At 44.9% G+C, this 25,887-nt stretch overlaps 1 protein-coding gene across 1 annotated transcript in view; it reads left to right on the plus strand.

The window, feature by feature from the left end:
* Nucleotides 1–25,887, plus strand: part of PARM1 (prostate androgen-regulated mucin-like protein 1) — a 99,024-nt gene that overhangs the window by 43,937 nt on the left and 29,200 nt on the right. Inside the window, exon 2 of the mRNA XM_027087610.1 lies at nt 21,131–21,826. Within this exon, the coding sequence (XP_026943411.1) occupies nt 21,131–21,826 (696 nt within the window). The remainder of the gene's footprint in view (nt 1–21,130; nt 21,827–25,887) is intronic.

The following is a 25,887-nucleotide window of genomic DNA, read 5'->3' on the forward strand; positions in this document are numbered from 1 at the left end:
CCGGCCGATGCAGGGGACATGGGTTCGTGCCCCGGTCCGGGAAGATCCCACATGCCGCGGAGTGGCTGGGCCCGTGAGCCATGGCCGCTGAGCCTGCGCGTCCGGAGCCTGTGCTCTGCAACGGGAGAGGCCACAACAGTGAGAGGCCCTCGTACTGTAAAAAAAAAAAACAAAAAAAAAAAACCGCAAGAAAAACAAAGTAAAGATTTCTTCAGACACAAAAGCTTAAAGAATGTGCTGTCAAGAGACAAGCAATGTAAGAAATGTTAAAGGAACTCCTTCAGGCAGAAGGAATATAATGCCAGATGGAAACTGGATCTAAACAAAGGAATGAAAAGCTCCAGGAATTGTCTTTTTGAAACAAAAATGATAGCAGTATGTTGTGCCCTGTATAATATATACCCCCCCCCCACAAATGTAGTAGTAGGAAGCTTCTGTAGTAGTTCCCAATGATCCCCACTTCCTGGTATAATCTCCCCTCCCTGTGTATGAGATGGACCTAGAGACTTGCTTATAACGAATGGAATGCAACAAGAGTGCTAGGACATCACTTCCAAGGAGACTGTAAAAGACTGTGACTTCCCTCTTGCTCACACTCTTCCTCTGTTTCTTCTTGCTCCCTCAGATGGTGTAGTCTACCATGCTGTGTGCTACACTATAGAGAGGCCCATGTGGTAAAGAACTGAGGCTGGCCTCTGGCCAACAGCCGTGAAGCCATTGAGGTCTTCAGTCCAAAAGCTCACCAGAATCATGCCAACCAGCAAATGCATGAACATAGAAGCAGAGCCTTCCCCACTTGAGCCTCGTTTTGACTGAAGCTCTGGACACTTTGTTTGTAGCTTTGTGAGGTGACACAGAGCAACTGACTAAGCTGCACCCTAATTTCTGACCCCCAGAAACTTTGAAATACATGTTGTTTTAAGCTACTCGGTTTGGGGGTAGTTTGTTATGCAACAATGTGTTGCTGATACATCAGGAGAGAGGAAGTGGAATATATATGGGGATAAATATAAAATACTTTTCCCCTTATTTATTTATTTTTTTGGCGGTACGCGGGCCTCTCACTGTTGTGGCCTCTCCTGTTGCAGAGCACAGGCTTTGGACGCGCGGGCTCAGCGGCCATGGCTCACGGGCCCAGCCGCTCCGCGGCATGTGGGATCCTCCTGGACCGGGGCACGAACCCGTGTGCCCTCCATCGGCAGGTGGACTCTCAACCACTGTGCCACCAGGGAAGCCCTCCCCTTATTTATTTATTTATTTTTACATGTCTTTACAAGATAATTGAGTGTTTAAGGCAAGAATATCAACAATGGATTTTGACTTTATAACAAATAAAAAAAGGAACTGTACGGCAATTTTATATTTTTGGTGGACTGGGGACAAGGCAGGGTATGAAGAAGAGTGGGCTTACAGAAGGGTATGAGGAAACTTTGGGGGGTGATGGATATGTTCATTATCTTAATTTGCAGTGATGGTTTCAGAGGAGTATATGTATGTCAAATTTCAGGTTTGTACACACTAAATATAAACTGTTTACTGTACATTAATTATACATTATTTATATACTCAAAAAAGATATAAATAAAAGTATAAAGAACAGACAATAGAAGTTTAGAGAAGAGAGACATCAATGTGAGTTGTAATTATTACAAGGGACTTCACAGAGGACAGAGGACCTAGCAATAATCAGGCTTTGGTAAAATGGTAGAAGAAAGATGGGGAGGACCTGAGGCAGAGGGCAGAGTACCAGCAGGGCCAGGAAGCAGGAATTGGTAATGTGTGTGGAGGAGAAGAAGTCAATGCCCAACATTAAGCAGAGTATGACTTTTGAAGAAAACAGTCTTCCTCTATCTTTCCAGGATAATTTCTTCCAGAAAACCTCCATAAGGCAAATTCCTATAAAGTCTAAAACATAATTACTGATAATTTCAAGAGATGTTGGTACTTCCTGAGCCCTGAAATTAAGCCACTTATATTAAAACAACACCAAATCCCCTTAAGATGAACACTCTCACTTCAGTAGATGACATTAGTTGTCATGGCGTGGCCTTCCAAGGCAATTTCCCTTCATTAATTACCCTGTGATAAGGCTGAATGCCTTTATCCAGTTCATTTCTAACTATTCTATACCATACCCTTAAACCTTTACTGTCCTTTTTTAACCCACAAAAGATAAAGTAAATCAATAAAAGCAATGCAAATGGTGCATAAGATTGTCACTGCTATAGACTTGCAAACCAGAAATACTGGAAATATTTCACTACTGGAAAGATGACCTCATAGGGGCTCTTGTTTCCTGGCTCTCAGCTACTTGGGAGGTGCACATCACCCAAAGCAGTTCTCATAAACGTAAATAAATGCATCATCATAAGCCAGAGCAGATATTACATGAAATCCCTTGCAAATTTAGATTCTCGTAAGCCAAAATGGCATACCCTGGAGTATCACTATAATGGGAAATAAGCTTAGAATAGAATAAGACCAGGATAAGAAAGAGTTTTACTCATTAGATTAAGGATTTTGGACTTATCTGGGAGGCTTATAAAATCTGGAAAAGGGAATGACATGGTGAAAGATGTCTTGAAGATTAATCTAGAAGTCATGTACAGAGTAGAATTAGGTAAGGGAAGAATAAGGTGGGAAAGCTATTTTAGATGCCATTTTGGAGTAGACTGGGTAAAGTTTGATGAGACTGTGAATAAAGGAAATGACAATACCAAACACATTAATAATAATAATAATAATTAATATTTGTTGAGTGCTTCATATGTTCCTGGCACCATTCCAAATGCTTACATGTATTAACTAGGCATTTAATGTTTATTTACTATGGAATATACACTATTATTATCCCTATTTTACATTTGAGGCCCCAAGAAGTTAAATAACTTACCCATGGTCACAAAGCTAATGAGGAACAGAGGCAGGGTTTGAACAGAGCCATCTGGCCCCAGATTTCTGTGTACGCTCTGCAGGTCCTCAAGCACTGACTCTGTGCAGGCCACACGATGGTACTGAGAGTGACATTAAAGGAGCCCAGTCCAAGACACATTCCAAGTCCCTCCTTTCTCTTCGTCTCTGTGGCCACTACCCGAGTCCAGGACAGGGACTCCTCTTCTCTGAAACAACCTCTTGCTGCTTTCCCTGGTTCCACACTTGCCAGCCTCCAATCAATGCTGTACCCTCACCCGGGTGATCTACCAAAAGCCCAGAGCTGATCCCATCACACTTCTGTTCAAAATCACTGGGGTAAAGTCCAGAACTACTACGTGCCTTCTGAGGCCCAACATAATCTGGTCCCGGATCATTTTGCATTCTAGGTTCCAGACATAAGACTTCATACTCTCTCATTCTGGGATCTTGTAGATGAGGCTCTTTCCCTTTAAAATGTTTCCCATCCTTTCCACCTTCCTCCCTGTTCTTCATGGACTAATGTCTACTCACCCCTCACATCCAATCTGAGAGGTCACTTTGCTCAGAAGTGCTCTAACACCCTGAGCCACGTGTGCCTTAGGCCCTCTCTGACGTGCTTGGACGTTGCCCTGTACCATCACTCATTGGCTCACTCCACTGAATATTAAGTTCCGTGAGGTCAATGACCTTGTTCATTCTTTTCTCCCCAACACTTAGCATGGTATCGAATACATGGTGGACTCCAGATAATTTTTTTAATTGAAGGATCAACAAGGAATGAGTTTGATAGGATGTTAAAAATCAAACTTTTTTTTGGGAAAAGACTTTATTTTTTATTGAGGTAACATAGATTTATATCATTATATAAGTTTCATGTGTACAACATCATATTGCTACTTCTGTATACCGCACAACATGATCACCACCAAAAACTTAGTTTCCATCTCTCTCCACACAGTGGATCCCCTTTACCCATTTCACCCAGCTCTCCACCGCCATCCCTTTGCCTCTGGTAACCACTACTCTGTACCCACTGTATCTATGTCAAACTTTCTTTTAATACATTAAACATAACTAGTGCCATTGGAAGCATCAACGGAGCATTTAAGAGAATTACTTTGGAGTTGCTCAGTTTAGATTGGGACCTGTTGAATTTGGTGATAAAATGTTATCGAAGAAGAAACGACCTGGGTGCAGCTGGAATGATGGAATCGGGGCTCATTTGTGAGGCTGGAAGTTTCAGACTTGCTAATTTTACCACTTTTTTAAAGAGAATTTTGCTTTCCTCACTTCGCTAAGTAGTATTTAGCTAGACTGATTGTGGCTTTATTCTGGTGAAACCAGAAATCAAAATCAATACCTGGCATATTCCTTTCTAGGTTGTGTATTCAGCTGTAACGTAGGAAGGAGAATTACTTTTCTCTGTACTGTTCAGAAAGTTTGCTTGTATCTTTTTTATTCTGCTGTTGCTTGCTTAGGTTGTGAATGAAAGGGTAGATTTCAGAGAGAGAAGCCAAAGCTGAAATGCTCTGGATTTAATTACACAGCAAATAGAAATGATATTACTGATCCTCTGAAGAATAAGCTTGGCTTTTCTATATATTATTTGAGCAGGACTTAATAAAAAGTAGATTTTCTGGATGAAGACTTGTGAATGCAATTACAGCCCCATAATCTTACCAAGGCAAAGTGCTTCTGCTCCAGCCTTCAGAGACCTGACTAACAGTTGATAAGTGCTTTTAGGGTGAGATGTGAATCTGTTTGCTAAAAGCAGCCTCTGAGCTAGAGAGAGGTGTCCCCATAGTCCGGCTGGCAGATAGCCCCTGCCGAAGGACATGAGGGCATCTGTCCTATGGACTAAGGAACGGCCCACCCATTTTCTTTTGGTTAGATATGTGAGGAGTTTGTATGTTTGGCTAGGCAGAAAAAATTCTTGCTTTCTGAAGGAGCATTTAGAAGTGTGTGGTAGTGGTGCGGGGGTCTGTGTGTGTGTGTCTGTGTGTGTTAACGTGTAGCTTAATGTTTCACCACAATGCAAACGAAGTGCTTCCCTTAGTAGCCTCCATATCTGCAGGAGTAAGATCTTCCTTACAAAAGGACCCGAAGGACTACTGGAAAGACATACCCAGGCCCAAACACCAGGGTTGCTTTGTGTGACTTTGGATGAATGGATAAAGAAAATGTTGCCGTTTACAGCAACCTGGATGAACCTCGAGAACATTATGCTAAGTGAAAAAAGCCAGACATAAAAAGAAAAAAATTACATGATCTCACTTATATGTGGAATCTAAAAAAGTTGAAGTAGAGAGTAGGAGGATGGTTACCAGGGTGGGGAGGTGGGGGAAATGGGGAGATATTGATCAACGGGTACAAGGTTCTATAGGATCCATTCTATAGGACGAATAAGTCTAGACAGCTCATGTACCGCATGATGACTATAGTTAGTAATACTGTATTGAATCTTGGAAATTTGCTAAGAGAGATTTGCTAAAATCTAAGAGAGTAGATTTCAGGTGTTCTCATCGCACACAAAATATGGTAACTGTGTGAGGAGATGACCTGTTAATTAGCTTAACTGTAGTAATCATGTCATTGTGTATATGTCTATCAAATCATCATGTTGTACACCTTAAATATATGCAAGTTGTATTTTAAAAATAAAAGGAACTTGGATAAGCGGAAGAGTGATGACAGAAATAAACCCAGAGGAGCTGGTTGGATGGGGAATGAAAAACCAGTTGATAGACTTACTGACTTTGAGGGCAAAACCCAAAAGGCATTTGGAGCCAGAGGACTGGAACACAGGAGGGAACGCCAGGCTGGTTATTTAGACCTGGGAATTACTTTTGAAATAAAGCCATGAGGTAGAGCTGCCTCTGCCTCAAATTCAGCATGTGTACAATTAGAGGGTCCCTGTCTAATCCCAACATGGCCAGAGGGAACCTAGGAATAGATGGAAGATGTGGTTCATGAGGTATAGGATGGGCAACTTTACTTTTTGAATAATTCTTTTCTAAGCAGCAACACTTATACATTTATTCTAAATAAGTAGACCCAAAGCAAAATCATTCTTCAAGCTGAGCTACCAGCAGAGCCAATTTTTATCCAGCTTCTGCAATTCACCCAACTCAGCTTGCGTCATCAGAGTCTGTCCTTCCAGATTGATGTGTTTAATAGCATCTGTCAGCAGTGGCTGTGGAGTAGTATTTTAATGGGTCCCAAAGATTTTCATCAGAAGATTCTGAGGTCCGGATTTTTAGGCTACAGAATGCTTTACACAGGTGACAGATTAGGTGGTAATTAATCACATTAAATGAGGATTCACCATGGAATTCCTTCAAACAGCCAGATCCCCTCGTCACTTAACGTACTTGATTAAAATTCATTATCCACAACATCTCTTACATAAAGCATGGTTCCTCGTATTGATTTCAATGGATTCTGTTCATTATAAGGAACATTTCTGCAGAGAAAATTCACTCCGGCAAAGTTAATAGATTACCCTTATCACACATAAACTGGAGACAAGATTTGTCTGCCCTTAGCTTGTGCTCTTCATATCTTCGTGTGAGCTCTTAGCTTGCACGTGTACCTGGAACTTCCTAATGACTGATTCCTGTTCTCCTGGCCACTTCTCTTTATTCGGGAACAAATGGGCACCTGGTTCCCAGTCTCCAGGGATGGTCCATCTATCTTTGACCGCATATCAGGACTTGGACCACATTCCGGGAGACAGTAAAACACAAGGTCCCTCCTGGAGTCTCTGGTGATGAGTCGGGTCTTGCTGTGCATGGTTCCATCCACAGCTGTCATCTTCCACCCAGTTCTAGTTCTGAAAATGACCCCTCTCGGCAGAGGGGCCAAGCACAGCATTGAGGGTCCCTTATGGGGAAGTGGGTTCATAATCAGGGAAACTGAGTCTTAAAGAGAAGCAGCTTGTCCAAGGAACGAAGGCCTCGACACCCACAAAACCAGGTAGCTTCAGGGCTGCAGATTCTACCTCTGCACTTCCAGCCTAGAACTTGACTCAAGTGAGTAACAACTTCATTCTCATTTCCATGTCTTAGGGGACAATAATCTTCAGATTCTAGGAATTTTGCCCTGACACATGAGTTTGTAAACTTACAATTTTAGTGTAGTTGTTGTTGTTTAGGAGATAGCTTAAAAAGCAGAAAGAGGATTAAAGGGAAGAAATGATAATTAATGAGTATCTTACTTTAGAGTCTTACTTAATAGCCTACTAATCCCTTTCACCTAATTGTTTATTCCCTTCTGTCTTTAGTCCATTGGGGCTGCTGTAACAAAATTCCACAAACTGGGTGGCCCATAAACAACAGAAATTTACTTTTCACAGTTCTGGAGGCTGGAAGTCCAAAAACCAAGGCACCAGCATGGTCTCATTCCAGAGAAGGCCCTCTTCCTGTTTCCTAGCCGACAGCCTCTCTCTGTGTCCTCACATGGTAGAAGAGGCTAGGAGTCCGGTGGCGTCTCATTCATAAGGCCACTAATCCCATTCCTGGGGACTCCACACTTATGAGGTGAGCACCTCCCAAAGGCCTCACCTCCTAATACCAACACTCTGGGCATTAGGATTTCAACATATGAAGTTAGGCGGGAGACATAAACATGCAGACCACAGCACTGGCCTTTCAGCATACTTGACAAAACAGACAACCTGCGTGGAGAAGAGGTGGTAGAGGAGGAACACGACAGTGCCAATATCAGAAGTCTTTATCTGGAAAGGTCAGGTGCCAAAGGCCCTAAGCATCAGCTTACACGAGGGGAAAACAGAGTCCAATTGCAGCTGTCCACGGAAAGGCTATATAAAATATAAATATAAAACAAATTTTGAAATATAAAACAAATTTCTCTCTCTTCTAGTCTGCCTTCCTCCATAATCACTTAGACACCTGGGTGCCTTGGTCAGAGCGGGCACTCAGTACGTATTTGTTGAACTGGATCTAGACAAACAAAAGTCTAATCAAATATTTTAAAAGTAAACTGCTAAGTGATGCGTAAAGTTTAAAAACGAGGGTAGGATGCCATTCTAGTGAGTGTGTCTCATGACTTACACCTCATGGCTCTGACCAAGGCAGGCCAGCTTGTCTAACAGTACCAAGGCCCTGGTCCCTGATTGTTGTTGAGGGCTCTTTGCTCTCCTTCCTCAGCCTGCTGCAGCCACCTAGCCCCACGCATGTTCTTAACAAGACTTGTGGTGAAAACTGCCCCACGATGTTTCTGAACATTTTTTTAATAAGGTGGAGAAATACAAATTCTATTTAGCTGTGTGGTGGTTTTTTTTTTCCTTTCTGATGCATTCTGTGGGTGTGGGAGGAGGCTCAGCTTTCGTAGACATCAGCCTAGAGAATATACCGCCAGGAACACTGACAGGTCCAGCTGCCTGTGGCTTTGTCGAAGGACGTGGGGAGCGCTCCATCCTGGAGGCTCACAGCTGACGCCAGGAGGAGGAATAGTTCCTCTTTAATGATGCCTGAAAAGTGCCTTTTGCAAATCATTAACAAATTAAAGAAGGTGAAGGCATTTGGGCCCAGGTTCCAATTAGACAGAGATCCACATAATAGCCTAGTATTTATTGAGCTCTTACTTTGTGCCAGGCATTGTGATAAGCATTCTACATGGTCTGTCATCTATACTGCAAGTAATGGAAAACCTGAACAATACCTTAATCCCCAAAGGCATTTGTTGTTGCTTTAATAGGAAGTCTGAAGTCAGGCATTCTAGTCCTGGCTTGGCAAGATCAACAGTATCATCAAGGAGAAAGGTTCTTTCTCTCTTTCACTTCCATCATCCCTAGTGGGTTGACTTTCATCCTTAGCTTCACGAGATGGCTGCCACTGTGCCCAGACATCACATCTACATTAAAGGTAGGAAGGAGGAGGGACAAGTAGGCACTAAGAGAATTTCTCTTCCTTATATATTGTTTTTATATGGAAGCAAAATTTTTCCAGAAACCCCTTAGCCTATATCTCATCAACCTCATTTTGCAGAACTGGGGCACATAGACACCTCTAAGTGCAAAGGAGGCTAGAAAGGGAACATTTATCTTTTATAGCTTCTGTAGGTAGACTGGCAAGAGGGGACTGGGAATGGCTATTGGGTTAGTCAAGCAACAGTTTCTGCCTTATATGGATTATTTATTTAATCCTCTCAATAACTCTATGAATGGAAGTACTGTTGTTATCCTAAGTTGGCCAACGAGGAGATAATAATTAAGAGACTTGCCCAAGGTCATGCAGCAAATAAGTGGTCTGGCTAATAGCTTTAACAGTAACAGGCAGCTATCTAGCAAGATGGTTAAGAAGACAGGTTATTGAGACAGACTACCTTCTAGAGTTTGAATCCAAGTTGTACTACTTTCTAGTTATATATCCTGGGAAGTTATTTAACCTCGTTCTGCCTCAGTTTGCTCACTTGTCAAATGGGGATAATAATAATAATTACCCTAGGTTTATTGTAAAGATTAAGTGACCTAATACTTGAAAAGTATTACAGGATTTGGCTTTTAATAAGCATTGGAAAAGTGTTAACTAAGAAGTTATGAAGCAAGCAGCTTCATTTATAATAACCCTAAAGTGGAAATAGCCTACCTGTGCACCATTGGTAAAATGGGTTAATAAATTGTGGTATATCCATGCAATTGAATGCTCTCCAGCAATGAGAAATGATGCGTTATTAAAATATACAACAACATAAGAGAGTCTCACAGTGAGTCTCATAATTCAGACATGAAAGAGTACACACCATTGTGACTCCATTGATGTGAAGTTCAAAAAACAGGCAAAGCTAATCTGTAGTGATGAAAGTCAGAATGAGTCTCCTTCAGAGGATTATGTCTGTGAGAAGGTACGAGGGAACTTTCCGGGGTGCTGGAAAAGTTCTCTATCTTTTTTTTTCCTTTATTTTTTTATACAGCAGGTTCTTATTAGTCACCCATTTTATACACATCAGTGTATACATGTCAATCCCAAAAGTTCTGTATCTTGATCTGAGTCGTGGTTATGCAGGTATGTACACGTGTAAAAATTCATGGATTTGTGCACGTAAGATGTATGCATTTTATTGTATATAAGTTATACTTCTATCTTAAAAGGACACAAAAATTTTAAAAAGAAACTGGGAAGCGTAACCATAACCATTCATACTGACTGACACCTTTGCAGAAAACCCTCGGAAGAAACTGTTGGCAGGAAGGGAAAGGAGGCCCTCCAATATCGTGGGTCATTCCTCTTCTCTCAGAAAGCCCCCGCGGCCCTCTCCTGCAGCACAGGAAATCTCCTCTGTGTCATATTCCCAGTCTTGGAGATGTGTTTGCACTGGAGCCATCCCTGCCCTCTTGTCTGACTCCTAGGTGATCAGTGGTGGACTTTGGTGGTGAGGCAAACAGGAATACAACATCTCTCTGCATTTCATGGGCGTTATCCTGTTAGTAGTCAAATTGCCTACGGATTCACCAGTCAGAATGCCAGGATGCATCAGCCTGGGAATGCCCCCGAGAACTGTCCTGCCAAAGGCAGATTTCCATGGAGCTGACCACCTAAAGAGCTCTGGCTCTTCGTGGAACAAGAAGGCATGGACGGTGCACCCACTGAGCTGGAGACAAAGTGAGGCAAGAAATGGACAAGGGCATTTAGGCTGACAAGGCAGTGGGGCTGAGAAGGCATCAGGGCTGCCTCAGCCCTTTGGGCAATTCTAAGCTTCAAAAAGATCCTCTGAAGGAAACGGTTCAGAGTCAAAGCAGACCGATACTACGGACTTTCTTAAGTTCTGGTACTTTCCAGGGCTGCAGGGTATAAGAAATGACTTGATTGTGATTTGGGCCTGTGGGAGGTGGAGTGGAAGGAAGGGGTGTGACCTTCGACGAGGCAAGAGACTGCTGCATTTTTTTTTTTTAATCTTTGCGGTACGCGGGCCTCTCACTGTTGTGGCCTCTCCCGTTGCGGAGCACAGGTTCCGGACGCACAGGCTCAGCGGCCATGGCTCACGGGCCCAGCCGCTCCGCAGCATGTGGGATCTTCCCAGACCGGGGCACGAACCCGTGTCCCCTGCATCGGCAGGCGGACTTTCAACCAGTGCGCCACCAGGGAAGCCCCGAGACTGCTGCATTTTATGACACCCGAACACAAAGCCTTTTTTTCCTTTTCAACCGGATCAGTCTCCATCCTGGGTTCAGGTGATCCCAGGCCCGGCTTTGACCCGCGCTGCCCCAGCACTTCCCTGGTCCCCTTAGTCTCCAGTCACCAGAGGGATCCCCCTCTTCCGAAGGCTGCAGGGCTCTAGATGGAGCACAGGCTGTGAATCTGTAACAGTTACACATCCTCATTGTGGGCCTTTGTGGACACTCTTGCCCTGGACCCCATACACGTCGGGACTGGGCCCACTGCAAAACCTAACACTGGTTCAGAAGATCCCCTGCCACCTGAAGGAGGCGTTAGGTCATCTTCTCCCATCTCACTACCCATGGCTTACGCCCATACCTGCCTTAACCGCAAAGCGGCCGAAGAGAAGGTACTCACCCTCCCTACGTCCTCTTTCTCTTCGCTGCCCCACCCAGAGAAGCCCCAATGTGGTTCCTCCAGAATTTCGGGTATCTGCTGGCATCCTTGCTCAGCAAAGCCTCCTCCTGAGGCCGGCCACCACAGTCAGCCTCCAGCTTAAAGATAATGAGTTTGGGGGGGGCATCTGACTGACAAAGACAGATGCTGCTTCTGGCGAAAAGAAAGAAAATGGTGTATTTCCTTTCCCCAGGAAGCACGACATTCTTCACAAACGTTATTTTCTCATTAGCACTCACAGCCTCCACAGGGAGCCTGATGATATCATGAGTCCTGATTTCACCCATAGAGAAATTGAGCCATACGCCAGTTCTGCCCGTTCTGATTCAATGGCTGGAAAACAGAAGGTCTTTTCCTCTTTTCGGACTAGAATTAGATCTCATTTCCATCAACAAAACACTCAGGAGGATATGGCTCTTCTGCTTTGAACAAGTGTCTTCTTAAACACAGTTTGATGGCTTTGGGGCATGCACATTCTGTCTAGACCTATGAGGGCTTTCAAATGCCATATGGTTGGACCAGACTCTGATTAGTAATGGGTTTGCAGATGTTAGATGAACCTTCTGGAGTGCCCTTAGCAGCCCAACCAAACGCAACATGGGGAATTTTGGTTAAGTGTGAGGGTCCCAAACAGCGGCTTCACTCAACCTAAACAACATTAAGACCTAGCGTTTATGTTCAAGTATACATATCATTTTAAGATTATTTTGTACTCTCTCCCTCTCTTAAAAACTTGCTGAAGTTTAGTCCATTCAGTGCAGGGATGGTAAGGCCCGCCTGTGTTTAGGCCGACTGATGGCCAGCATTTCAATAGCTGGTGACTCTGGTCTATATCATGCACAGAGAGAAGAAATCCCTGCAGTTTCCAAAGTGGAAACAGTGAGCAAAAATAGCAAAAGTATGTTTAGAGACTGGTCCAAAATATCCTATTAGCTGGTAGTTTTTATGGAACGTACAGACATATCAAAGGGAAGATGCATTTCTGCCATCATGGCCCAGCGTATAAGCCAGAGACTATTTGTTTTCCAAAAGGTAGAAAAATCCATGTTTTTACTGAATGAATATTTATGGAGCACTTTCTCTGGGCCAGGCACTAAGATACAAACAATAAGCTGCAGTCCCTTAACTGCAGTCCCCTGCAGTTATTAGGGCTCCCAGCCTGATAGGAGACAAGCATGGGGAGAAATGGCTCAGGATAACGTGTGTTATGATTAGTGCTGTGGCCACACAGAGAAGAAGGGCTCTTTCAAGTTGGTGAATCTTCACAGAGGACGTGAGGCTCCAGAGTTCTCAGAACTGGGCTGGGGAGAGGGGAGCCGGGGTGGGAAAAACAGCAGATGCAAATGCAGGGAGGGAGGCAGCAGATAGTTCAGGAATGCACGCTGATTCCAATTGCTAGAATCAATCGCAAGGCTCCTGAAGGGTGGGGTTGGGAAATCATAAAAGGTGTTATGTGCTGAACCAAGGAGTTCGGAATTTATCCTGAGGCCATCCATTATGGAGCCTGCAGCAGGATAAAAGGGAATAAAAGCGTTCACAGGGTCGGGTAATTTTTTTAAAGCCCACTCTATTGGCCCACACTAGAGAATGTATTATGGGAGACAGAGGAAAACTGGTGCTTGATTACCTTACAAACATGAGGCCCAGACTTCAAAAACACCCTTGCATTTCCCGGTACAATACAGTGGGATGGTTATAAGGTTGGCCTGGAGCCCGACAGTTTCAGGTTCAAGCTTCGGCTGTGCCATGTACTAGCTGTGTGACCTTAGGGAGGTTGCTTAACTTTTCTGATCCTCTGTTTTGTCATCTGTGAAACCAAGATAACAATGGATATTACTATTGAAGAGATGATGCATAGAAAGTGGTCAGCACAGTGTCCTTCATAGAGTCCTCAGCTCATTCTCTCATTCATATATAGGTATATATTTGCATTCCTACTGTGAATCAGACAATGAGGATATGTGGTGAGCAAATCCACTACAGTCCCCGCTCCATGTGAATCTTAGAGTCTAAAGGGGGAGGCATGCATTAAACAAAGCTTCCCATAAGTGATTACCTAGCTACGTGCCAGTTTCAGTGCTATGAAGTTAAGATACAAGGTGCTCTGAGCACATAAAGGGTTGAGGCTGGAGGAGGGGGGTGGATTTAGCAAAAGAATCAGCAAAGGCCCTTAAGCTAACACTAAAGGATGAATAGGAGTAACTCAGGCAGGCGTAAGAGGGAGAGCTGTTGAGGCAGAAGGACTAGAGTACAATAGAAAGCTGGTTTGGGGCTTCCCTGGTGGCGCAGTGGTTGAGAGTCCGCCTGCCGATGCAGGGGACACGGGTTCGTGCCCCGGTCTGGGAGGATCCCACATGCCGTGGAGCGGCTGGGCCCGTGAGCCATGGCCGCTGAGCCTGCGCGTCCGGAGCCTGTGCTCCGCAACGGGAGAGGCCACAACAGTGAGAGGCCCGCGTACCGCAAAAAAAAAAAAAAAAAGCTGGTTTGTTCTGGGATCTGGTGGGGAGCAAGGCTGAAGAGGCAATACTGGGCTTGGGTCACAAAGAGCCTTCTAGGCCTCAGTGGGGACGTGAAGTTGTATCCTCTGTGCAGGCTTCCTTTCCTCCCCTCCACCCTCAAAGGGGAGCGACATGGTCCAGTTGGCCTTGACCGTTAGCAGTTCCTTAGCGTGCAGACCTTCAGCAGCTGTCGGGCCTCTGCAAGGCAGGCCTGGCGTGATCCCCCAAGACCGCAGGCCAAGGCACCACTCGGGCTGACTTGGCCGCCCAGGAGAGCACTTGACTGTGTTTTGATCGAATTTCACCGAATTTGCCAAAGCTTTGTCACATGTTTTCTCAGGCACTTGACAAGCCAAGGGCAGGAGAGGACATGCTGTGGGGGGTTAGGGGGAGAGAACAGGTGAGCAACACAGGTAATCAGGCCATCTGGGACTCTGGCACTGACCCAGTTTGCTGCTCACAAAACCCAGGAAGAAGTGACAGTTCAGGGCACTCATTATCCAGCGGCTGCCAACGTTACAGACCTATCTTCCTGACACCCAGTTGGGCAGGAGGCAAGAGCACATCCACAGAACGCAGACTCTCCACCCTGGAATATCCTGTAAGTCCCCTCAGCACTGGGAGAACTCGCCTAACTGTCCCAGCCATCAGCCCCCAAATCTCTCTTCCTAGCAAGGCAAGAAACCCGGGGTCAAGCCAGACCTGTTTTTTTTCACATATCAAAGGATAGTACACATGGAAACAAATAGTTTTCTATCCACCTAAGAATCTGCTTTTCTTCTGAGCAACAATCTGGCAGCTATGCTTACAACATAAAAGCTTTAATTTGACCAAACTTCAGGAAAGACTTCCATTTGTAAATTTACAAGGAGGAATTTCAGATTAAGTTGGCCCTTATACCCCTAGATCTCTCATTTGGGCCAAGTCTGAGAGATTTCCTTCTTTGACTCACTCCATTTCAGGCCCGTGAGCCTGTCACTGCCTGGGCACGGACACCATGTCTGGTAAAGTCACCTCTAATTTAGCGGTTAATGGGTTCAATTTCTTTATTCTATTTACTCTGCCATTTTCTCAACGAAATATTAGAACTAATTCTTTCTTCAGAAAGTAGCTCTGCTTTGGGTGGGAAGGTGTATGGGGCACTACATTATTTTTTTGTGGGGACTGGTTTTGTTTACTTTTAATGACTTTTTGGAAGTATAGTTGATTTACAATATTGTGTTAGTTTCAGGTGTACAGCTAAGTGATTCAGTTATACATATGCCTATTCTTTTTCAGATGCGTTTCCCTTATAGGTTATTACAAAATGTTGAGTATAGTTCCCAGTGCTATACAGTAGGTCCTTGTTGGTACATTATTTTAACTTCTTTAGCTGTGCAGTCTCACATGGGCTCCTGCTTGCTTATTCTATAATAGTGGTTGCTAAAGTACGTTCTTTTTTTTTTTTTTTTTTGCGGTACGCGGGCCTCTCACCGCTGTGGCCTCTCCCGTCGCGGAGCACAGGCTCCGGACGCGCAGGCTCAGCGGCCATAGCTCACAGGCGCAGCCGCTCCGCGGCATGTGGGATCTTCCCGGACCGGGGCACGAACCCGCGTCCCCTGCACTGGCAGGCGGACTCTCAACCACTGCGCCACCAGGGAAGCCCTAAAGTACGTTCTTACCGACCTTTTCGAGGCTGGGCACAGGGTGCTGGTGGGAAATTCTAATTCTGACCCTGTCTCTACATGATTCTTTCCAGGCAACACTGCCCAACTTCTTCTCTTAGATGTGTAAGGTCAATTACATCACTTCCCCTCCCTGTGTCTGTTCCCTCATTTATCAAATGAGGGGCTGTAATCATGCATCACTTAGACCCTCTCTAGCTCTAAAAAATTTTTTGAAATCCTGGGATATATCCTTAACTGTTTGAGTTAATCAATTTCCTCAGGCTATCTCAGTGATTCTCAATGTTGAAACCAATGGGATGGCATTTGGAGATGGAGTTTTGGGAAGTAATTAGGGTTAGATGAGGGCAGGGCCCACATCATGAGATTAGTGTTCTTATTAGAAGAGACACCAGAGGGCTTTCTTCACCACCCCCTCCCCCAAGCACATACCAAGGAAAGGCCATGTGAGGTCACAGCTAGAAGGTTGCCACTTACAAGCCAGGAACAGAGAGCTCTCACAAGAACCTGAACTGGCCCACATCAGACTTCTCAGCCTCCAAACTGTGAGAGCAAATTTCTACTGTTAAAGCCACCTAGTCTATGGTACTTTTTTCTGGCAGCCTGAGCCAACTAGGACAGCAAGCATTCTCTAGGATAGTCATGGCACCTGAGCCTTGGATATCTTCATGATGAAAGTCATGGCGCCTGAGCCTTGGATATCTTCATGATGAAAGTCATGGCGCCTGAGCCTTGGATATCTTCATGATGAAAGTCATGACACCTGAGCCTTGGATATCTTCATGATGAAAGTCATGGCACCTGAGCCTTGGATATCTTCATGATGAAAGTCATGGCACCTGAGCCTTGGATATCTTCATGGCGCCTGAGCCTGGATATCTTCATGATGAAAGTCATGGCGCCTGAGCCTTGGATATCTTCATGGCGCCTGAGCCTTGGATATCTTCATGAAGACCAACCCTCATGTACTCAGAGCAATATGGAATGTATCATCGAACAGGCAAAGCAGAGGCTTTTAATGCCTTGTCCAAGTGAAGATGAGCAGCGTTGTCCCACAATTTCTATGCATTGCTGTTTGTTAGGAGTCGGAATTATCTGAACGAGACTACAAAGTACTTTAAATAAGTACTAAATAGGTAGCCACGGGAATGACCACCTCAGTCCTCTTTGGAAGCAGGAAGGGTGGGAGTTATAAAAGTATATGAGTCAGAATTAAACAAGAAAATGGATGTCTCCAGCCACAAAACTAATTCTTGCAGCATGTCATTTTCAGCACTATAATGATTTCCATAGTACAGCTTTTAGCTCCACTGGAAATGACAATGCAGGTGTCGCCCTGAATATCATACACTTTAATGGCATCTTGTGTAGTCTCATCCTTTCAGAACCAACTCAAATGTCATCTCTTCTGTGACTTTTCTAAATGTCATTTGAAAATGACTTTGTATATTTTTGCATTCCACAGTCCCCATACAATATTTATTCATCTTTCCTTGGGGCTCCCAGTGCAACTTGCTTGTAATTCCATAAGATGCTTATCACATCATATTACAGAAAGTTGTGTGTCCTTTCTGTTCTGTTAGATAGTGAACTCTTTGAGGGTAAGGCCATGGACATAGAAGTTACTCAATAAAAGCTTGAATGAATGAATGAAGTCTTGCTCCTTTGCATATGACTCATTCTTCATTCATCCCAGAATTCCAAAGACTCTGACTCAGCTGCCAGACTAAGGCTCTACCTCCATCTGCCCACCTATTATATGATACTAGAAACAGTAGTTAAACATTGTCTCTTTTTTTTTGGCCTCAGAATCTTTAATGAGCTATGAGAGCTACCAGGATGCAAAGCCAGTGTGCTCTAAGGTCACATATGAAGATTTGATATTTTCATAATATTTGTCCCAACTGTTGTTTTGTCCATATTTCAAAGACCTCTTGACCTATATTCATCCTGAAATTGTTGACACTTCACAGCTCCCAAAAGTCAACCACAGAAACATGGACTATTATGTGGCTTAATTTGGGAAGTGTGCCCCCAGTTTACTGGGAGGGTAACTTTCCTGTCGTTTACGGTCTTGACCAACACCTTTAAATAAAATTAAACCAATCAGCTTGGCAGGAGTCAGGTGAAAGCCCATCAGAAATGAACACGCAACATCGCTAAAATGATAAGCCACTGGAAAATACAGTCAGTACACAGAGAACTTTTCAGGATCCCATAGATGGATGGAAACTGTCACTTTATACACAGATACCATGAATTAGCTAACAAAAGTCCCTCTGTCGTGATACTTACTGATTAAAATGTAACTTCCTCTCAGAAAAAAAAAATTAAACCAATCATTTTGATAACAATCCAAGTGTTAAATTCAGTTAAATATTGAGAAAACTCTGTTTTCAGGTTAAATTCTAGAGCACAATTTTCCGTCAGCTACTGAGTCTGTCATGCAGATGAATGAAGAAGTGAGCAGATCTTATCCCAAATGCTTACATCCCTCTGCATTCCTCTTTTCTCCCTTCCTCTGTGCGAAAATCTGGCCCATTTTTTTTTCCCTTATGAATCTTGATCATGTTTGGCTGTTACCTATATGCTACCCCCAAGGAAATCTCCTCAGAGTTTGGAGAGTTAAATAGTTGAAGACCTAACAAGACATCAGGCATCAGTGTATGTTGTGGTGGAAGGACAGAGGTTGACATTGTAAGCAAGTTTCCTGCCTTCAAATAACACCAGGTAGGCAGCCAGCCCCCAGGCAGCTATGATGGATGTGGCCATACTAAGTGATGTGTTGAAGGGAGTAGAGAAATACTGGGGTATTGTTTTAAATAAAGTTCCTAAGTTAATTCATTTTTCCACGCTCCCTCTTTACCTCCCTCCTTATCTCCCTTACTCTCTCCTTTCCTCTCTCCTTCCTTCCTCCCTCCCTCCCTCTCTTCCTTCCTTCCTTCCCCCCTTCCTTCCTCCTTTCCTCAAGTACTTATTGAGCAATTATGATGACCTAGGCACTCTTCTAGGCTTGGAGGAAACAGCAATAAATAAGACCAGGTCCCTGTACCCTCATGGAGCTTACATTCTGGTAGAAGAGAGGTAAATTAGGCAAATAAATAATATGTAGTTTCAAGAAGAAACTATTTTATTTTATTTATTTTTATGAAAAATAAAAATGAGCAAAGGGTGTGACAGTTCCTCAAAAAATTAAACATAAAATTACCATATGAACCACCAATTCCACTTTTGAGTATATAGACCCCAAACAATTGAAAGCATGGTCTCAGACAGATATTTGTGCACACGTATTCAGAGCAGCATAATTCACAATAGGCAAAAGATGGAAGAAACCCAAGTGGCCATCAGTGGATGAATGGATAAACAAAATGTGGTATACATACAATGGAATATTATTTCGCCTTAGAAAGCAAGGAAATTCTGGCATGTGCTATAACATGGATGAACCTTGACAATATTTTGCTAATAAGTGAAATAAGTCAGAAACAAAAGGACAAATATCGTATGATTGTATTTATATGAGGTACCGAAAGCAGTCATATTCGTAGAGATAGAAAGTAGAATAGTGGTTTCCAGGAGCTGGGGAAAGGGAAGAATAGAGAGTTATTGTTTAATGGGTACAGGATTTCAGTTTGGGAAGATGAAAAAGTTCTGGAGATGGATGGTGGTGACGGTTGAACGATAGTGAAAAGGTACTTAGGGCCAATGAACTGTACACTTAAAAACGGTTAAAATGTTATGTATATTTTAACAATAAAAAAATCAAAAAATCTTTTAAAAAATAAGCAAGGGGAAGGAGTAGGAATGACTTTGGTTAGGACTGTCTGGGGAAGGCTCCTCTGAGGAGGAGCTGACATTTGAGTAGAGATCAACTAGAATGATGATGAGAACATGGGATGATGACATAGGGGAGTAGTTTTGGCTTTTGTTCTAAGCACAACCTTGGGAAGGTTTGGGTCAGTTAATCTGATTTGCCACTTTAAAATATTATACTGGCTGCCATGTGAAAAGTAGACTGAAAGGAAGAAATCTGGAAGCTAGAAGACCAATTAAGAGACTGTGGCAGGGCTTCCCTGGTGGCGCAGTGGTTGAGAGTCCGCCTGCCGATGCAGGGGACACGGGTTCGTGCCCCGGTCCGGGAAGATCCCACATGCCGCAGAGCGGCTGGGCCGGTGAGCCGTGGCCGCTGAGCCTGCGCGTCCGGAGCCTGTGCTCTGCAACGGGAGAGGCCACAACAGTGAGAGGCCTGCGTACTGCAAAAAAAAAAAAAAAACAGACTGTGGCAGTTGTCTAGACAAGTGACTGGTGGCTCAGGTGATGTTGAGATAATAAGGGAGGTGATGAGCAGAGACTGGATTGGGATATCTTTTTAAGGTAGAGTCATCATGATTTGCTGATGGATTGGATGGAGGAGGGGCAGTGAGGGAAAGAGATGCATTAAGGATGATATCTGGGTTTTCAACTGAGTACCTGATAGGTCTTGCCATCCACTGAGATGGAAATGACTAGAGGAAAAGCTAGTTGGGGAATGGTAAGGGGTGTGGAGAGACAATGAAGAGATGTGTTACATAAAAAGTGAAATCATAAACTCAGGGTCTAGCAGAGTGCTAGTACATAGAAGCCATTTATTAAATACTTGAATGAATAAATGAATGAATGAAACTGAATGGGTAGATGGAGGTAGGGAGGAATGAAGAAAGGAAACTAACTCTAAATTTTACAAAATATGAAAGAGAATATTTGGCGAAATGACTTGATGGTAAAGACACCAGGCTAGAATTTGGGAGAACTAGGTTCGAGTCTAAGAAAATATTTCCAAACTTCAGATTCCTTCTTCCTGTCAGCTTTTAATCTGGGACCTCCCCCTTTACTCCTCCACAGGAAATGTGCTCACAGCTTTATTCACCCCGGTGGACAAGCCCATAACCCTTGCATCCCTGTACGAGGTTGCGGAGCTCACAACCCTAACAGGGAGCAGCCAATCAGTGAGCTCCTACGGCAGGGGACAGCCAATCAATGAGCTCCTCTGACAGGGACGAGCCAATCAGTGAGTGGTTGGCTTTGCACTCACCAACCATGCCTTTTCCCCACACCCATCACACAGGCTGGGCATCCCCGCAAGCATTGTGCAACAGCTCCCTCGACTGTCCAGACCAATTCCCATAAAATCAATTCCGCAGAGTGTCTCGGTTTTTAAGGGCCTGGCTTTCAGCAAGCAGAAGACAAGGTTAGTTCATGCTGTGTACTGGCTGGACTTGTGTTGACCGATCCACTAATTGCTCCTGCAGAGCCTTCAGGCTGGTTCCTACTGATAGTCACCAAGGGAGGAGAGAGCAACAGTGGGAAGAAACTATTTTTAAAGTCACCTTCACAGTTATAGAGGCACAGTGTAAAATGAGAAAGACGTGAAAATACTGTAAAACGGCCTCGCCGCGCAGGTTTTCACACATTAACCACCTTTGTACTGGCTCTTCTACAGGACTGAGGCTACAGAGCGCGTCTGAATCAGCCCTCTCGCCTGTTTCTCTTCCGGCAAAGAGCAGCCCACCAACGGCCTTCTCTCCACAAAGCCCTCCTGCCTCCCCTACCGGTGGAACACCCAGCAGCTCGGTCCTCCCAGTTACAGCATCGGCCCGGACATCTCCATCCGCCAAGAACGTCTCCACAGAGCCCAGAGAAGAGGAACCCACCAGCCCAGCCTCCAACTGGGAGGGCACAGACACAGACGCCTCACCAACAAGCGGTGGGGTCCACTTAACACCCACGCTCGAGGAACACACTTCAGACACTCCCGAGGCCGGGGTGGCAGCTACAGGGTCGCAGCCCCCCGTTGAGTCTCCCGCACTCACCTCCCCTCAAGCGCCAGCCTCATCACCTTCACCCCCATCAACCTCACCACCAGAGGAGGTTCCCTCTGCCCCTGTGAGCACCAACCGTAACTCCGCTGAGGCCAGCACCAAGCCCACAGGAGCTCTAACCACATCAGAGCCCCCAGCGGAGGAGCACATCTCTGGCCACGTAGCCACTTCACATGCCCCCGCCGAGCCAGTGCCCACCGAGACCACGGCCCAAGCAACTGTGCCCCCCAGAGTGACCTGTATGCTGATAGACACGGAGACCACCACTGCCCCCCCCGGGGTGATCATGCAGGAAGTGGAGCATGCGCTAAGTTCAGGTGAGTCTCTGGCTAGAACACGTGGCCTTGATGACACTGAGGTGCTAAGAATGCCGTTCAGTTGACCAAACACAATGGATTAAGTTTGAATGTTGGAGTGCAACACCTAGCTGAATTATAATTCCTAAGAATTTGCACAAGTGCAAACTTTACTTTTAGTCTCTTAATGATTTCCCCATGATAGTTCATTAATTGTGGCCAATCTTTATAATTTGTCTTCACGTACGTCTTCATGTATGTAAACCAATGAGACTGGTTAAGCAAAGGCTTTGGGTTGAGCTTCCTAGGTTTCAGTTCTGGCTCCTGACCTTGGGCAAATTACTTCATCAGGGTGCCCTTATTTTTCCTCATCTGTAAAATAGGGATAAAGAAAGCTGTATCCTACATGGTTCTTGTGGAGATTAAATGAAATGACATATAAAGTGCCTAGAATAGTGCCCGGCAGAGAGTAAGTACTCAGGAAATATCAGTTGTTATTATGATTTTGCTCGATGTATTAATGCAGTGTTTACCTCATGGAAACAGTCAAAGAAAGTAGGGGGGGGGGGGGGGTGGAGAGAATGTGCTTATTCTTCAGAGTCACTGATATATTTCATGGGAAAGACAACAACTTTTGTGGAATGTCACGTTTGTTTTTATTCTCCCAGCAGCCCTGTAAAGTTAGTATTATTTTTATCTTGATTTTGCGGTCTTGGAAATTATGATAGAGAGAGATTTAGGGTCTTTTCTGAGGTCACATGCATCTGACATTGAGGTGAAGTCTGGAAACTTCAGGGCATTGGGCAGGAAAAGGCCTTAGTAGGAACATTTGGCCTCTTGATTAAGAAACAGTGAGGTGAGAGCAGCCAGCAGATGAAGGGGGAAATGGAGCGTTAGGCCCTCCCTGAGTCATCTTGCCAGGGGCCACGGACTCAGAGGGGAGTATTTGGGACTGAGCCACACAGCACCAGCTGGGGTCAAAGAAATGGCTGTGACCGAGGAGAAATTACCATCTTTTAACAAATAATTGATAAACAACCATTACAATGGAAACTCTGGTAAACAGTGGAGGTGGGGAGAAACAGAGCTCAGATTAACAAGACGTAACTCCTCATGGAAGAGCTCACAGTTTACTAAGGGACAAGGTCCCAAAGAATTGCAAATTCTTATTTCAAAGGCCCAGTATCAGTGAGAGTCCCAACAAGAGAGAGAGATGCAATCAAACTGGGCTAAAGGAATGAATTACAAAGGTACAGCTGGTGGTGCATAAGAAAACCACAGGGCATCATAATTGCAGAGCTGTCATGAGTCAGACCTAGGAGGAGAGAATAGTAACCAGAACCCAGAAGGAGGGTCTTGTAGAATAGACCACCCTGGGAGGAGTCGGGACTCTTGGGGGAGGGGCACAACTAACTCAAGGTTAACCTCTGGGAGTGAAGGGAATCTATACTCTGCCCTCCCTCTCCCCCCCTACTCTGATCTGCAGCCAGAAGCCAAGGACAAGGAAGCCCATTGTGGTGCATACAGTTCAGCCTCCTGGAGGGCAAGTCAGAGAGCAAAGTGGAGAAAGGTGGAGAGTGGATCTGCAGAGGCAAAAGGAGGGAATCCGGCACTCGCAGTCCAAGCATAGCTTCCTCTGCGTAGCCCCGTCCCCCTTAGCGCCCTGTTTGTACCTCCGGCCAGTACTCAGCACGCTGTGTTTAGATGTGTACTTTCTGTCTTTACTTTCTGCCACATCCCCACTTTCTGTCTGATACTTTCCATGCTGCCAGCATGCAGGGAATATCTCAAGAATGGACTCGGTACCTGGAGAAGAGTGGGCGTTGACTTAGGGTCCTCAGGTCTGTCCCTAACAAAGGTGCCATCCAAGAACAGGCTTGAGGCAGTGGCCCCATCTCTTCCTTTTCCTCGTTCAGACCTCACCCACCACCTGCACTACTTTCTCAGTTTTCTAACTGGTTTCCCTTCCTCCACCCTCTGCCCCCTCCAGGATACCGTAGATATGGTGAATCAATATACTGAGCGCAAATTCTGAGCTTGGCATGCAAGAGACTCCCTAATGTGGCATAACCTACTACTTTTTCCAAGTCCCTCAGTTTCATGGGCTAGATTATCCAAGACGGCCCTGTTCCACTGTTCTGGCTTGTGTTTTCGACCATGTGTCTTGGTTTCCTCAACTCAAAGCCAGCAGGGCTAAGAGACAGAAAATTAGTGACAGAGCTGGGTCATGGACCAGAACTTTATAGTTCTAGGGAATATGGCCCCCAGTAAGAACTCCAGGGTAAATGAATGAAGGAAAGATTGATTGACTTGAGAGGAAGGTGTGACAGGTCAGAGGGAGATCACTGAACATGGCCAGTGTACATTTCATAGACCCAAGGGGATTCATCCCTTATGATCTATTAAATCGAAGAATATTTATTGTGCAGCCACCAGGACCTGGTGCTTGATGCAAAGAAGTATTAATAAGCGTAAGACCTGTCCTCTGAGATTTTACAGTTTAAATAAAAAGAAAGGACACAAGTAACTCTTAACACCACTCAGTTTCTGATCTGAGAATGAACCAGGGTGGGTGGGAGGATCTTTGAGCAGATGTGATACAAGCGATTCATTTCAAGGGTGAAGAAACTGCGTCCCAGAAGTTTGGAGTGACTCACCCAAGGTTACACTGCCCAGTGGTAAAGCTGGGCCCAGAGCCCAAATCCTTTAAACCACCATTGGGTCTTCTTTAAGCACCAGCATTGCCGCACTGCTCCACCATCAGCCCAGCAGACTAGGCAGCACCCTGTGACACTGTGCTCACAGGTGACTATCTGCAGATGTTTTTGTTTTAGAGACTTTTGTGCTGCCTTCATAGAGGCAGTAATCATACTGCACTTTTGTTGAGCATATTGTCTTCTTCTGTATGAGTTCACATAGCATATTTCTATAATCCAAGGACTTGTCCATTCAACAAGTATCCAGACATAGTCACCAATAAATAATTCAAAAACAAGGTAAATGTTATGGGAGCTAGATTTGACTGGCGGGATTAGGGAAGGTTTCATGATAGAGGGAGCACATGAACTGAGTTGTAGGAGGTGAAGGGAATTGCAGCCCGAGGAGAAGACAGGGCAGGGGAGATTCAGGCACCTGTGTGCTGCACATACCTGGGTGCAGAATCCAGCCAGCAGTTGCAAGCACGGAAATTGCTCTGGTCGGGGTATCTGGTACCCTCCACACTGCCAGCTCTGAGGGTTAATTCTTAGTCCTGGCATACCTGACCTAGCAGCAGCATTTGACGCGGATGGTCACTGCCCTCATTGTGAAGCACTGTTTCCACTTGACCTCCAGGACAGTCTCTCTTGGTTCACCGCACTGCTCCTTCTCCGTGTCTGTCGCCTTACTTCACCCCCTCACCTTCCTACACTGGAGCACCCCAGGCCAACACTGTCTTCCTCTCCCCCAGCTCTCCACATGCACGCTCTCCTCTTCTCCCCACACTCACTCCTGAGATGACCTCATCACATCTCGTGACTTAAACCAAACGTAAAATAGATAACTAGTGGGAAGCATCCGCATAGCACAGGGAGATCAGCTCGGTGCTTTGTGACCACCTAGAGGGGTGGGTTAGGGAGGGTGGGAGGGAGGGAGACGCAAGAGGGAAGAGATATGGGAACATATGTATATGTATAACTGATTCACTTTGTTATAAAGCAGAAATTGACACACCATTGTAAAGCAGTTATACTCCAATAAAGATGTAAAAAAAAATACAAAATAAATTTAAAAAAAAATGCCATCCACATGCTGATAGCCCGGAGATGTAAAATTCTGTCCCTGTTTTGTTTCATTGAACCAAAGACATGTCGACACCCAGCTGTCAGCTAACTCATGGTCTCCACTTGGGTGGCTCTTAGGCATTTCAGATGTCATACGGATCAGATGAATTACTGATTTCCTCACCCCTCCGTCCAGTCCTCCCTCAGAAACTGTGGGATAATCCTAGACTTCTTTCATCTCTCACATACGCTGCATCTGGTCCCTCAGAACCCAGTTTCCTCTCACCCCTCGGTCCTCTCTCACATGTGGGACTTTAATAC

This window comes from Aethalodelphis obliquidens, unplaced genomic scaffold (genome assembly GCF_003676395.1).
Source record: "Aethalodelphis obliquidens isolate GAN/ISIS:26980383/991018 unplaced genomic scaffold, ASM367639v1 scaffold59, whole genome shotgun sequence".
NCBI lineage: Eukaryota > Metazoa > Chordata > Mammalia > Artiodactyla > Delphinidae > Aethalodelphis > Aethalodelphis obliquidens.